Source organism: Danio rerio, chromosome 1 (assembly GCF_052040795.2).
Source record: "Danio rerio strain M-AB ecotype USA chromosome 1, GRCz13ab, whole genome shotgun sequence".
Classification (NCBI taxonomy): domain Eukaryota; kingdom Metazoa; phylum Chordata; class Actinopteri; order Cypriniformes; family Danionidae; genus Danio; species Danio rerio.
In genome coordinates, this window is record NC_141021.1 from 36,904,034 (window position 1) to 36,919,476 (window position 15,443).

Genomic DNA, 15,443 nt, shown 5'->3' on the forward strand with positions numbered 1-15,443 from the left:
ATATATATATATATATATAACCTCCTCTCCTCCACACCTAGCTGAGAAACAGGTTACAGAAGTTGAGAGAGGGAGAAAAGAAACCAAACACAACAATACATTCAAAACACCATGGAATGTAACACAATTATCCCAATGTTCTTGTAAAATATATTGTAGTTAGTGTAGTTATTACTAATAACAAATAAAATACCTTTAATTTTTCAATCCAGCCTTAAACTTAAAACAAGTTTGATTTTCCTTCTATTGAACTAATACAAGCAGCCCAGCCATTAGAAATTTTGTGGCTCGAGACTTTCAGTCTCATTAATTTCCATTGATTTTTAGATCTTAAAAACAGCCCATTATGCTACTTTATGTGGTAAACTGATATTTTCCTATTATATTATTTTACTTTTTATGTATAGTCATGAACACGCTTGTTTTTTGAGCAAGTAGTTTGACTGTTTTCTGCTGTTTATTATTCCTACACTGTAAAAATTAAAAATGTACATAGAGCAAACGTGGTCGTCACATGCAAATGTGATCACAGAAAAAACAGCCGCACACGCATTCAAAGCAATTTCATAATCTTAAATATTGTCAGCAGCTTCGTCACATTATTGGACTACACAATATCGTTATGTCATAAACACAGTAGCCTAGGTAGGTCTACAATTACATCCCTAAAAGACATCTGGAATGAAGCGAGTCATCTGCTTCGATGACAATGGAGACAGTCTCCCACCTTTGCATTTACACAAATTACAGGGGTCGCCCCACTGAGGTTGGAAAATACAGTTGGTATTTTCAAGTGGGGGGCCCTCCGGGATGGGAGTGAAGTTTAGGCGGGTGAGTGTAACAGAGACCAGCTAGCAAAGTGCTTTGCAGGTAAACCTCACTCCCCTGACCTCAAAAGGTGCTCTAGTAACAGACGCTAGAGGCTGTGGTCTTTAGCCTCCTTGTTAGAGCAACTGACTCCCATACAGAGAATCGCCGGTTCAATCCCAGCACAGACTGAGTTGGGTGCAGGAGAACCAGTGGGGTACAACTGTGAAAGTTGTCAGTAATGCTGTAAAAATTACCATAATGTAAATTTACAGCATTTTTTACAGTGTATTCATTTTTCCCATTGGCACTGAATCAGAAGTTCTTAACAATCTGAAAAAAAATAAGCGCTCTTCCACATTTCAAAATGAGGTATAAATTTGCATGACATCACAGTTTTTACAATTTTTCATATTTATACTGTAGTTTACTCAAAGACAGACAGTAGGTTTTTCATACCATTGCACATTTTCATACCATTTTTCAGGGCAAACTTCAATGACAATAAGTGATTGGATGAATCAATTACATCCACAGCACTCTTAACATTATAGTCTCTTATTATTTCAAATAAATGTGAATATTTGCATCGTTCATTATGATACAATGCACACTCCTCTCATTTCCTTTTCTTTGGCTCTTCTTCTGTAGAAGCATGACGGGCACTTCACTGTGATCCAGCTGGTTGGTATGCTGCGTGGCATTGCCTCTGGTATGATGTACCTGTCCGACATCGGCTATGTCCACCGAGACCTGGCAGCCCGAAATATTCTAGTGGATGACAACCTGGTGTGTAAGGTGTCGGACTTCGGTCTGTCCAGGGTGCTGGAGGACGACCCGGAGGCAGCTTACACCACCACAGTAAGCCACACATGCACCCTCTTCATTTACATTCAGGCCTGTTCACAGTTAATAACAATCCAGAGAGCCCAAGCTGATTCTCAATCTCTGGAGCTTAGCAGCAATCTGCTTGTTGTGTGTTACGGAATTGGATTGAGTTTATCTAAGCAGTATAACATGAGATTAAGGGCTTACTCTGAAGACTGATTGAGTAATTAGTGTCATAATAAGATGCTAAGTGGGTCTGAATACATCTGAACTTTTTAATACAGGGTTTTAGGGTGGCACAAACTATTGCATTCCAAGAAAACTATCTAACATTATGCAAAAAGCAATCAGAATTAATTTTAATTGGCTAGAAAAGCACAAAGTGATTGGTTGCTGGCAGTGTTGGGGGTATTGAATTGCAAGTAATGTGTACTGTACTGTAATGTAAGTAATGTACAAGTTATGTAATCTGATTAAATTTTTTCTTATATATACTTGTAAAGTAGTTTTCTAGAAACATTTTTTTTTTACTTATTAGGAAATTATCTGAGGTATTTATTTTTTTCAAAATGTATAGATCAATTGATTGACTGGCAGCTCTTCTGTCCTCATGTTGAGAGAAATCAAGTAAGGGCAGATGTTTCTGAGTTCTGATAATCTAAGGGTTTTTTTTTTTTTTTTTTTTTTTTTAATTGGATGAGAGGCATGCTGTACAAAAAAGTTGAACAAACTCCAGGTTGCAGAGTAAGTTTTGGATTGCCAAAGCCTAACAAATCCAACCTAGTTTAGTTCAGGTTAATTGGTTTGCTTGATATAAAGATTCTCTATCAACTCTGGGTTTAAAACTATTTTTTTTCTGGACCACATGTAGCTGAAAGTGTGACTTATGCAGCAAACAGCTAATCCACAACACGCGAGTGCATCAATTTGAGTCATTTCTCAAAAGAGAGTCATTGCAGTTAACTTCTCTATTGGAGATTAAGAGATATCATTATCAAAAATATAATAAAAATAAATTTAAATACACCTACAAGACAGAAATAAACCAACATTTACAAACAGCTCAAAAGCTTTGCTGTATATATTAAAGAAAACAAATGTGTGTTAATTTAATTGTACATTTTTATTGAAGGGGTGGTCCACTACGATATCATGTTTTAAACTTTAGTTGATGTGTAATAATGTAGCTGTGTGAACAGAATCTCTGAATGTAATAGGTTTGAAGGTCAATGCAAAGTGAGACATCGGCTTTTACAGAGTTAGCTTAGCAAAACCTACAGCGACAACATTGGGGACTACAAAAAAATACATCCAGCTAGTGAGATCACAAGGGTTTCCAGTTACACGCATTTACCATGCGCACACATCCTGCTCAGCAAAGGGGCGTTATAGCAGAGATAGCTCAAATGCCATCCAAACGCTGCTATTTCCACAGAGCTGCTTCTGTTTCTGTATTTGGGCTTCCAAAGAACACGACACAAATACAGAAGTGCTTACAATTAAACTTTAATTATGTTCCAGAGAATTATAAAAGTTTATATAGCTAGCATTTGACAAAGGATAGCTTCCAGAATCTCACCCAGTTCAGTGCTGGATTCGGCTAAAACCTCCCCAAAGGAGCTGCTTCAACAAGCAGAAGCTGTAGATTGTGAGCCACAACATGTGAGTATTTTTATTTGGTAAAATTGATCTATTACATGCACTGTGTCTAGCGTTAACGCTATGTTGTGGCAAGGATGTAAACAATGGGAAATGCTGTTTGGCACTGTTAACAATTTAGCTACAAATTCATATTTATTAGTCAAACTGCTGTAAACAGCCACAATCGTTATCAGCAATGCAGTGTCTCTCTATGCGGATGCTTTCCCTGCGTTCCACATCTCTGATAACAAACTCGCAAAAGATATGTGAACATTTCATATTACTTACAGATGCTTATTCCAAATATATGTGATAGACATGTAACATGTTGAGTTAGGTAAAAAAATACAAGATAGTAGATCCTAACTCGTGTTGCAGCACGCAAGAGTCGCATATCACATCTTACGCTTCATTCTCCTGTCAACAGCATCACTGTATATTACAGAAAAAAGAACTTAATTCGAGCATCAAAGAAAAGGAAAAATAAACATTGGTCCCATACTCATGCGGTTCTTGTGTTACATGTATCTACAGACTGTTTACACACATACGCACACACATACATAAAATGGCGATTCACTCTTAAAGGAGTCACCCTATTTTTACTTGTTTCTGACACTTGTCAGATTGTATTTTAGAGTGCAGGTATGAGGGTTCATCCTTTTCATTTTCTGTATGATTAAGGTTCAAACAGATACTGCTAACAGCTACTCTGACTGACACTATTTACACAGCTAAGGCAAAGCACATGCTTGTGGAGGCATGACGCTTTACTGGTGACGTGGAGCCGATCTGCGAATCACAGCACATAATGTTAGCTGACCAATCAGAGTCTCTTGAGGGCAGGCTTTTCAGATAAACTAGAAAATATGACAGTCGTTTTCATGTTAGCAGTGTAGCTGTATATAATCAACGATATCATCACCTTGGAATTATAAGGTTCTATCTGCGTTCTCAATGATTTTGTAATATTAAGCATTAGAGTTTGCATTCCATAGCAAACAGTATGTGTGTAACATTTGTTTTTTTTTTTTTGTTTTTTTTTAAATAAAAAGTCTTAAAATGTAAACAACTTATAAAAAACATCCCATAATGTAAATAAGTGTCATTTAATAAGAATGTCAATTACTAAATTTTGACATGAAATGTCAGACAGAACCTTATAATTCTAATGTGACAATATATGAAAAAATAACGTGATTTTCTACAAATGAAGCATGAACACATTTGCATCATATAAACACAACCAAGCCTTAAAAATACATTCTGGACCACCCCTCTAAGTCATTACTAACGTTATTCAAAACTATTTGAATATAATATTCAAATATAATTTAAGTATCAATAAATAATTACAATATATTATACACTGGCTGGCCACTTTGTTAGGTACAGCTGTCCAACAGCTCATTAACGCAAATTTCTAATCAGTCAATCACATGACAGCAATTCAATGCATTTAGGCATGTAGACATGGTCAGGATGATCTGCTGCAGTTCAAACCGAGCATCAGAAGGTGATTGTTAAGAAAGGTGAGTTAAGTGACAAGAGTAACTCAAATAACCACTCGTTACAACCGAGATGCTAAAGAGCATCTCTGAATGCACAACATGCCACTGCTAAGGACAGGAAACTGAGACTACTGAGGAAATTTTCCAGTACCTTGTTGCTATTTATGCTACAAAGAATTAGGCCGTTCTGAAGGCAAAGAGGGGTCCAACCTGGTATCTGTAAGGTGTACCCAATAAAGTGGCTAGTACAGGGCCGGAGTGGGACTCCTTTTCAGCCCTGGAGTTTCAAGCCTCAGATCGGCCCACCTCAGTTCACGACTGACTATATTTAAATAAGGTCATTTCCAAATCAGTTTCTAATGACACTATCACGTCTTTTTTTTGAGAAAACAGCTGCTTTATAACTTCAAATGTTTAACAACCCTAACAGTATTATATGTCTAAACAATAAAAATGAAAAAAATAAATTACTCAGACGAGGATCGAACCCGGGTCTGCGGCATCGTAAAATAACATGCTATCCACTGAACCACAACAGCTGTTCATTGAGTAGTGACTCAGCGAGAAAATAGATAAAAAAGAGTAGAGCTGCGGTAAAATAATGAATAAAAAGGCTGTGGTCAAGTAAATAAATAAATAAATTTAAAAAGTGTGACTGCTGAGAGCAACAGATTCTAGAGCTAGGGATACCGGCCCTCATGACCAAAAAACGGACAGGCCCACCGGGAATTCTCCCGGTCCTCCCGATTAGCCAATCCGGGCCTGGGCTAGTATATATATAAATATATGTCCAACTGATAATGATTAAATATGTATATTCAGTGTTTGTCTGTGTGCTGTAAATTGTCATTAAAAATTAGATCTACTGTAGTTCTACTTTAAATGTGAACATTAATTCTTGAACTAAAAAATAGATTTAGTACTCCTAAAAATAAATTTTAAAAAATCATTTTATAAAAGGTTTCCTAATGTAAGTCTAATGTAATGTAAGTCTTATGATGGTAATATACTTACACTCACAATGTGCTGTTATCAGTGTTGTTGGGTAAGTTACTTCAAAAGTAATTAATTCTCAGTTCTCAATAAATAATAACTTGACTCAATACTACTCAAAATTCTCATAAACCTCAATGCATAGACTAAAAAATAAAAACTAGATAACTTCTGATAAGTGTGACCTTTAAGCTTGATTAAAACAAACAAAATAACAAAAGTACATAATATAAAAACATGAACCATTTCATAAACAATATACTGTAAGTTGTCACTCACTAATTTCTTATTTAAATCATTGTTGATTGTTTATCAAGCACATGCAACTGTTTAACAGATGTAACATAGTTTAAACAGAAATTTTCTCCAAAATACATTTGTATAACAAATAAATATAAAATTTAATAATAAAATTAAATTACTCTTCTTCTCTAAATAAATGTATACAGAACTGTGGAATTTATGTATTAAGTCAAGTACATTAAAATGAACTAATATAATTATTTAAAAATAAGTGGTAATCTCTTACTTTACTTTTTGAGTGGATAAATAGTTAAATTACAGAAACGAGTTACTTTGTAGCTAATTACACCCAACGCTGGCTGTAATACTATTAAAAATATGATTTGTAATGTTTGTAGAGAAACTGTTGTAAACAATCATTTTGTAAAAGATTGAGTTGAATGTATGAGAAGAATAAATAAACTGTGATCAGAAACTCAATTAGAGGCTTGGACCTGAAAAAATGTTTCATGTTAACAAATGGATTATAATAAAAAGAGAAGGTTTTGTTTTGCCAGGGGGGTAAAATCCCCATCCGCTGGACAGCTCCGGAGGCCATTGCATACAGGAAGTTTTCCTCAGCCAGTGATGCGTGGAGTTATGGCATTGTCATGTGGGAAGTGATGTCTTATGGGGAACGGCCCTACTGGGAGATGTCCAATCAAGATGTAAGTGACTTTTGGGACTGATTTTATTTTAGACGGCCAAAAAGGGGCTATGCTATAGGCTGGTCTGAAATATTGATAAGTTTATTCAATCTAATCTTAGGTTTTTATTGTACAGTAACTGCAATAACAGAAGTAACTGTATTCTGATAACTGTATTCTGTATGGAAACAAAGAGACTACTGGAAAATTATTTCATTTTTATTTTATTTTGTAAATTACAGATGACATTTCTTCCCAAATTAAAGTACATGTTGTCATTTACAGCAAATACAATTAAAGTCAAAATTACTGATTAGTCCTCCTGACATTGTTTTTTTTATTTTAAAATATTTAGCAAGTGCTGTTTAACAGAAAGATTCTCAATATTTTCAACAGTTTAATAAGTAATTTCCAGTAATTCCTTTTCTAATTGTATAAAATACTATCTTTTGAAAGATACTGAATAGTCTTTGAGACTAATAATATTGTCCTTATAAAATATATAACCAAAAATTTTATTTATTTATTTATTTATTTATTTTTATTTATTTATTTATTTGTTCATTCGTTTGTTCATTCGTTCGTTCGTTCGTTTATTTATTTATTTTTATGTTTGCCTTTATTCTAGCCAAAATAAAAATAAGACTCTTCAAAACAAAATAAAATAAAATAATATTATAGGAAATACTGTGAAATTGTCCTTGCCTCATGAAACATAATTAGGGAAATATTTTAAAAAGAAAAAAAAAAAAATCACAGAAGGCCTATTAATTTTGACTTCAACTGTGTGTTATCCTTTATAATGCAATACCTGTTGATGTTTTATTAATATAATAAGATTATTATACATACAACAGGTAAAAAAAAAAAAAGAAATGAAAGCATCACCGTTTTTCTAAGAAAACATATAGTCATATGAAAAAATAGGACACCCTATGAAAGCCTGGGTATTTTGTAAGGCATTTTAATATATGGTTATTTAATCTCAATTTTAACAATACTGAAAGATTAGGTATTGTAACCAAACAATTAAAACTGAAAACATAACTTTTATTTAAATTAAAGTTCTAATTCACGAGACCTACAGCAGGCTCTAGGTACTGTTGATGTGAAAGTGCCTGCCTCTACAATCAGACAGAGACTGCACAAGTTTAACTTGCATGAGAGGTGTTCAAGGAGGAAACCTTTGCTTTCTGAGAAAAAAAATCTATATATAGATTTGAGATATATGAGAAAAGAAAAAAAAAATAATAATATATATTTCTAATATATATATAATAATAGCTCTAACTGTTTACAGTACTACATGCCACTGATGGAATGAATCCCTAATACTGCATGTGCAACTAGTAACAAACTGGCCTATAATGTATATCCCAGTAAGCTTGTGTGTGTTGTTTTGCAGGTGATTCTGTCTATAGAGGAGGGCTACAGGCTCCCTGCACCCATGGGCTGCCCCGTGGCCCTGCACCAGCTCATGCTGCTCTGCTGGCAGAAGGAACGCAGCCGGAGACCACACTTTAATGACGTGGTCAGCTTCCTCGACAAGCTCATACGCAATCCCAGCAGCCTCCTCACACTGGTGGAGGATGTAAATAGGTATGAACAGCATCACAACAACATCTTCGAATTGAAACTTTCATTGATTAGTAGACGTTCCTATGTGTGTGTCCTGGTCTATGGTGTAGTGCAGATGATTGGGCGGATTCAAACACAGCATTAAAACATATCAATCAATTAACAAAACAAAAGCAGAACAAAAAAAAATCTAAATGAAAGCTTAATTTGCTGCTCTTTTATCAAAATGTAAAATGTAAATGAGATTTGATAATTTGATTTTTTTTTATAATAGCTAATAATATTAATAGTCTAAACTGTTTAATAAACTAATTTATTTGCAGCTTTTTCTAATGCATACTATTTATTCTATCTTTTGTATATAATAGTAATATTAAAACAAACAAACAAAACTATTAAAAACATATTACTGGCTGTTTTAACTGTTTATTTACAATGAAAGTTCTCCAGATTAACGTATTTAGTCATTTGGGGATTTTTTTTACCTTATTTTCACATCCCAATGTTGACAGATACTTTATGAGCAAGACGAGGGCTGGTGACAAATAATAACTATAACAACAAGCTGGATAACTAAGGAGATGGGCCATGACAAAGAATGACAAAACTTAACAGAAATAAACACTGAAACAAGTTGTGTACATAACGGTGTGAAATGTCTTTACGGCAAGAGAAAAAACAAACAAACAAAACAATAGTTATCTGCATAATTCCCCAGTTGCTTGATTATATAAACAGTTGCATACTTTCTTTTCCTTTTTTTTTTCTTTTTTATTTGCATTACAGGTTTCTAAAACTATACATTTAAATATTAAAAATAGGCATATTTAAATGTGCAAATGTCCATACAATTCTAGCATATAAATCTGAACATTTGATGAAGTCAGGTTCAATATTTGTATTTGTTTGTTTGTTCTTTTATTTTATTGTGCATATAATTTTTAACATATTCGTTTTAAAGGTTTTAGGTTATAGATTAAATAATACAGAAAATACTGCAATAAGGTGAATGAATGAATGAATGAATGAATGAATGAATAAATGAATGAATGAATGAATGAATGAATGAATGAATGAATGAATTGCAACTTAAGTGGACATTTATGGCTCAGTGCAGGGAAAAAAAATACAATTTTGAGAAAACTGCCTTTAAAAATATGTGTTATAAATGAAACGTGTATTTTGGATGTTTTCTTTATATTAGTCTGATAAACAAGACTCTTATTGAAAAGCTGAATAACCCAAAATCTTGAGGCGTATGAGAAAACAACTGTAGGTTTGCCTCCAGTTCATGCTTGCAGTTGCTAAATGAATTTCATCTTGCCAAAACTGTTGTTGTTTTACATACAGTGTTTGTTGTGTATTTAAACAGCTTCCCAGAATCCCCCGAGGATCTGCCAGACTACCCTCTCTTCATATCTATCGGTGATTGGTTAGATTCCATCAAAATGAGTCAATACAAGAACAACTTCATTGCAGCAGGATACACAACCCTGGACTCCATATCCACCATGACCATTGAGTAAGTCTACTTCTGCATCAAGTTCTCTGTATTGCCTTTTGTATTTTACACTCCATTTACCTCTCATGAGCTATGATTGAATACCCTCAGTAGTAGGTGCAGGTTTATTTTAGTTCAAATAATCAAAGGTACCTGAACAAGAACATTTAAAGGAACCCCAGTTGTTTATATTTAGATAAAGAGATATAGGCTTTTGGAATTTTAAATTACAAAAATCCGTTACAAAAAATCCCATACAAGTTCATCAATTTTGTTTTAAAAGTTCAAATGAGTAAATTGAAAAATGAATGATTAACAGGAGTGAATGGCCTAGCAAAATAAATATAATTATATTTTCCCTTTTATTCTCATGCAGTCCGTTTCAGATGTTTCACCTGTTATGTTTTGTCAACAGTGATGTAAGAAGAATTGGAGTGTCTCTGATTGGCCACCAGAGGAGGATAGTGAGCAGCATACAAGCACTACGACTGCAGTTCCTCCACGTTCAGCAGAGTGGCTTCCATGTATGAAAACGGCATGCACTAAATTCCAGGGGTTTCATTACCACGACGTAAAATGGGCGTGGCTCGGTCTGTGTTTGGGAAACGCCCGCTTAAAAAAAAAAACAATACTGAGAGGTCACCGATCATGCGCAGTACAGGTTCTTTTTTAGCGCGGTCATTTCAAACAGGATGATTATGGATAAAGAACCTACCGCGGTGGATAACGAAGGAAAAAACAATCATACAGGTTTTTTGTTGTTATAATGTTATATTTTAAAGATTTCATTAGCAAATACAGCTGACCTCGTTTTAATCCGTATTACTCCGTTTTACTGTCTCTGGGCTTTTGTACTTCCATTTTAAACCAAATAATAATGGTTGTGGTAAGATTAACCGTGTTTTTGTAGTTTAAAATATGGTATTCAGTCATGTTTAAACAAATAAATACCACATTTTCTGTAATAAATCGTGGTTAATTTTTCTTTCTCGATCTTAGTTAACTAACATAACTCATATTTATTTTCTATTTTTATTTAAAGTCATCATACACAAAACACCTGGGATCAGGACAGGCATCTGATGTTAACTAATATAAAAGTGATCATACATGAAACCCCTGAGATCAGGACAGGTATCTGATGTTACTGTATATAATATAAAAGTGATCATACATGAAACCCCTGAGATCAGGACAGGTATCTGATGTTACTGTATATAATATAAAAGTGATCATACATGAAACACCTGGGATCAGGACAGGTATTTGATGTTAATACATATAAAAGTGATCATACATGAAACACCTGGGATCAGGACAGGTATCTGATGTTAACTAATATAAAAGTGATCATACATGAAACACCTGGGATCAGGACAGGTATCTGATGTTAACTAATATAAAAGTGATCATACATGAAACCCCTGGGATCAGGACAGGTATCTGATGTTAATATATATAAAAGTGATCATACATGAAACACCTGGGATCAGGACAGGTATCTGATGTTAACTAATATAAAAGTGATCATACATGAAACCCCTGGGATCAGGACAGGTATCTGATGTTACTGTATATAAAAGTGATCATACATGAAACCCCTGGGATCAGGACAGGTATCTGATGTTACTGTATATAAAAGTGATCATACATGAAACACCTGGGATCAGGACAGGTATCTGATGTTACTGTATATAAAAGTGATCATACATGAAACCCCTGGTATCAGGACAGGTATCTGATGTTAATGTATATAATATAAAAGTGATCATACATGAAACCCCTGAGATCAGGACAGGTATCTGATGTTACTGTATATAATATAAAAGTGATCATACATGAAACCCCTGGTATCAGGACAGGTATCTGATGTTAACTAATATAAAAGTGATCATACATGAAACCCCTGAGATCAGGACAGGTATCTGATGTTACTGTATATAAAAGTGATCATACATGAAACACCTGGGATCAGGACACGTATCTGATGTTAACTAATATAAAAGTAATTATACATGAAACCCCTGGCATCAGGACAGGTATCTGATGTTACTGTATATGATATATAAAGTATTTGACACAAAAGCCGTGGGATCGGGACAGGTATCTTAAGTTATAACAGTATTAATGTAATCTGAGAGGTATCTTAAGTTAATTTGTTTAATATAACATACACTGACTTCACATGGAACACCTGCAATCAGGACAGCTATTTTGTACTGCATATAAAAGGTATTGGACACGAAACCCCTGCGAATACGTACAGGTATCTGAATCAAAACGGCTGTTTTCACAATCTGCGCATGATCCGTGACCTATGCAAATTCACAGATAGGCCACGCCCACCCGATGACGTAGTAGCGGTTACGCTGTACTGAAACCCCTGGAAAAAAGTGCCTGCCGTATGAAAACACATACAGTACACATACATACATATTCATATTTTGGATTGTGCAAGCAAAGTTCTCATACATGAGCGAATATGCCACCTCCTAATGGTGAATGCGGCTATGTTCATGGCAGGTACTAGTAGTTTGGTCATATATTTCACTATTTTGGCAATCATTAAATTTTGTCTAGGAAATAATTTTTTGGTTAGTAAAAAAAGCGTTAGGGTTCACTAAGCTCATATATTATGTTATATTAAGTGCATAGTGTGCTATTTGGGATGCGGTAATACACTTATAAACTTATACCTCTAAAACAAATGCACACTTTCTTGAGGTTTAAACTATGAAATCTCATTGGAGAAATTTTTAAAAATTAAAAAAGATCCCCAGGTATTAAGATTTTAATGGCTTAAAATAATGTAAAGGATTTCTGTTACTGAAATATGTAGTAGAAAACCCAGATTTTCATTATTTAAAAAAATGCACATATTTTTCATTAAATGTGCAATGCTTTCTGTATTAGTGACATCAAACTGTTGTACTCAGGGAGCTACCAGTGTCGTAGCAGACGGGCACGCACGGCGGGTGGGCCCCGCGCGATAAGGGGGCCCCGCATGATCCCCCCGACTCCAACCCAACCCAAATAAAAATAATAACCTCAGCTTTCAGAACATAGTACGTGTATTTATGCATGAACACTATAATTTGTTGTTTCATTTCATAGAACTCCATGTAAAAGCCAGAATCTTTTTTGCACAGCCCTAATAGGTTAATGGTGACCAACAGTAAAAAATTGTACCTTGTTCCAACTGGGAAAACCCCCAACAACCAAGACTGCATAATTATATGGTGTTCATGCCTTTGCAATTAAAAAAAATATTATAATGGATGTCAATGGGGCAAAAACAGCCGCTAGCATAACAAAAGGGTAGTAAATTGGAACGATACAAAATAAGTATAAAGTGTCCCTGTAAAATCCTGGAGGGACTTATATGGGGTATCTTTTATATGCTTAAACTGCACATACTTCTGAAAACATTGCATTTTGATGATCATGTGGGCAATAATTACAACATGACATGATGGCTGTAGTTTTTGGGTGGACTGTTAAAGAACAAGACATACCTTACAGAAATCTTGTTTTAACCAAACTCTACAGAAAACTTCCTACACAAACAGTACATTTTAAAGCCATTTCCAAGGGAGAAATCTGCTTAACACCCTTTTTTTATTGTGTCTAACAGGAAAATTGGACCATTTACCCGGAGGAACCACAGTAGGCAATGAAACAATGGCAGCAGTCTGTTGTAATGAAGATGTCATCTGTCAATCATCCTGCAAGTTCTGTGATTGACTGGACTCCAAACTCTGAGAACTCTAAATAGTATATTTGCTATTTTAATGTATTAAATTATGTGTCTTAAGAGATTTTTCTGGTTTATTCATCAAGCTTCCTCCTGAGCCTCTGAATGGAGAGACTAACGGATCCGTTGAATGTCTTCAGCTTTAAATGGCTATTATACATTGTTTATCACATCTGATATTTATCCTGATATTTATATGTACGTGCGACTTTGTTTCGTTTGGGTTGCGTTTTATTGAGTTCGTTTTCTAAGCAATATGTGCAGTCTTTAGAAAACCAAGAAAAGAGCCAAGGTAGGGAGTGAAGAGCTTTATCTTGCTCTGTTGAAAAAAAAAAGCCACACAAAACCATTGACTTCCTCAGGCTGTCAGCGAGGTGGTAAAAGTCTGACCTTTCAGAAGACTGAAAGCCATTTTCTTACGTCTGTGCACCACAGTCAAATTGAACAAACTTATACAAATCCACTCCGAGAGAGATTTGAGAACTGCACACTTTTGTTCAGTCTACTATGGTGTACAGTATCTATACACACCTCTGATATGTTATCAGTTTGCCTTGCGACTATGAAACTATTGTCAGTGGAGAATCATCGAGGTGACAGTTTTGCAGTAAAATGTTCTCATAAAGAGAGCATGACAGTATAGCACTCTGCATGTTGGCAAGAATTTGTTTTGGTTTTTTCCCCAACACTGCAGGTCTACATACATTACTTCAACATGCTCATTTGCAGTCTCCTTCGCTTCTTCCAGACTTACAAACGCACAATACTGTACCATGTTCATTAGCTGATATATATATATATATACCCCCATTCTTCGACCGCATGGCTCTTTGTGTCTGAACACATATGTTCGGGACATAGAGACCACTTCACACTGTACTTCAAGTTGCAATGTGCAAATGTCTGAAGCGCAAGAGAAACCGTGTGCTTACTTCAAGCAGGGCAAGGAAAAACTCTGGGTAATCAGGTCATAATGTATTGTTCATAGTAAACTAATTGTACATTATTTTTTATAATTTATAAAGAGTACTGAGAGATAAAGGTGATATAGGTTGAATGTTTGTAAAAATAAATGATAACAGATATGTTTGGTGTTTTTTATGAGTCTGACTTACACACACACACACACACACACAAATGCTTGTGCAGCCCAGGCTCATTATTGGTACCCCTATATACGTTTATGGAGAGCACACATTACATCCCAGGAGCCACTTTTTTTTTTTTTTTTTTTTTTTGCAGTTTTTTGTTTTTTGCAAATCCACCAGAGGGAGCTGTGTACACCTTTTTCGATCTCAAATTTTCTCTCGCGAGTGCCATTTGCACCTGCTGTTTTGGTGTAAATCCACCAGAGGCCACTGTCAACTGACTGACCGAGCGAGCGAATCCCCCACCCACCTCCTGCTCTAAACCCAACTGACAGTGTTTTCAAAAGCAATCCAGAAAAAGAGGCTGATTTTTAACACATTTTCGGATCGTACCATATTCTAACGTGGTTAGTTACTTGTTTATTTTATTTTTTGTTTTTATTGTACCTGCTTTCTGGAACCGTTTTTTGCCACAATCGATCCCCGTCGTTGCAGTCGATTCCTCTCTACATCTCATGTCCACCGATGCACATGGTAAGCTGCTGGACAAACTGGCAACGTCGAAAAAACCTGTTTGGAGATAAGTGGTCAGCTGGTAGTGCAAAAAGAAACAGAAGCTGTCGGTGGCGTCATACCGCATTCTAATGTTCATTTTAAAGACGAATTGCAGCCATTTGTAGCTCTGGCTTCGTAATTTGCGCTCTCCAGAAATGTATACTTGGGTACATTTTTACAATGAGCCTATGTTGCTCTTGTATATATGGTTTACTAGGACTCTCTATAGAAAAAAAAATATTTTATCCCTGTAAAAAA

General features: G+C 35.1%; 1 protein-coding gene across 3 annotated transcripts in view; it reads left to right on the plus strand.

Annotated features, from left to right (window-relative positions):
• The window catches only part of epha6 (eph receptor A6), a 237,470-nt gene extending 222,843 nt beyond the window's left edge, over positions 1-14,627 (plus strand). Inside the window, exons 13-18 of one of the 3 annotated variants that reach the window (XM_087237326.1) lie at positions 1,459-1,668; positions 6,566-6,730; positions 8,115-8,308; positions 9,660-9,809; positions 10,204-10,312; positions 13,423-14,627. In XM_087237326.1, the coding sequence (XP_087093452.1) occupies positions 1,459-1,668; positions 6,566-6,730; positions 8,115-8,308; positions 9,660-9,809; positions 10,204-10,312; positions 13,423-13,458 (864 nt within the window). In that variant the 3' untranslated portion in view covers positions 13,459-14,627. Of the gene's footprint in view, positions 1-1,458; positions 1,669-6,565; positions 6,731-8,114; positions 8,309-9,659; positions 9,810-10,203; positions 10,319-13,422 lie in introns of those variants that run through there. The other 2 variants (XM_087237327.1, XM_087237328.1) reach the window with 2 other exon arrangements.
• The last annotated feature ends 816 nt before the right edge of the window (positions 14,628-15,443 follow it).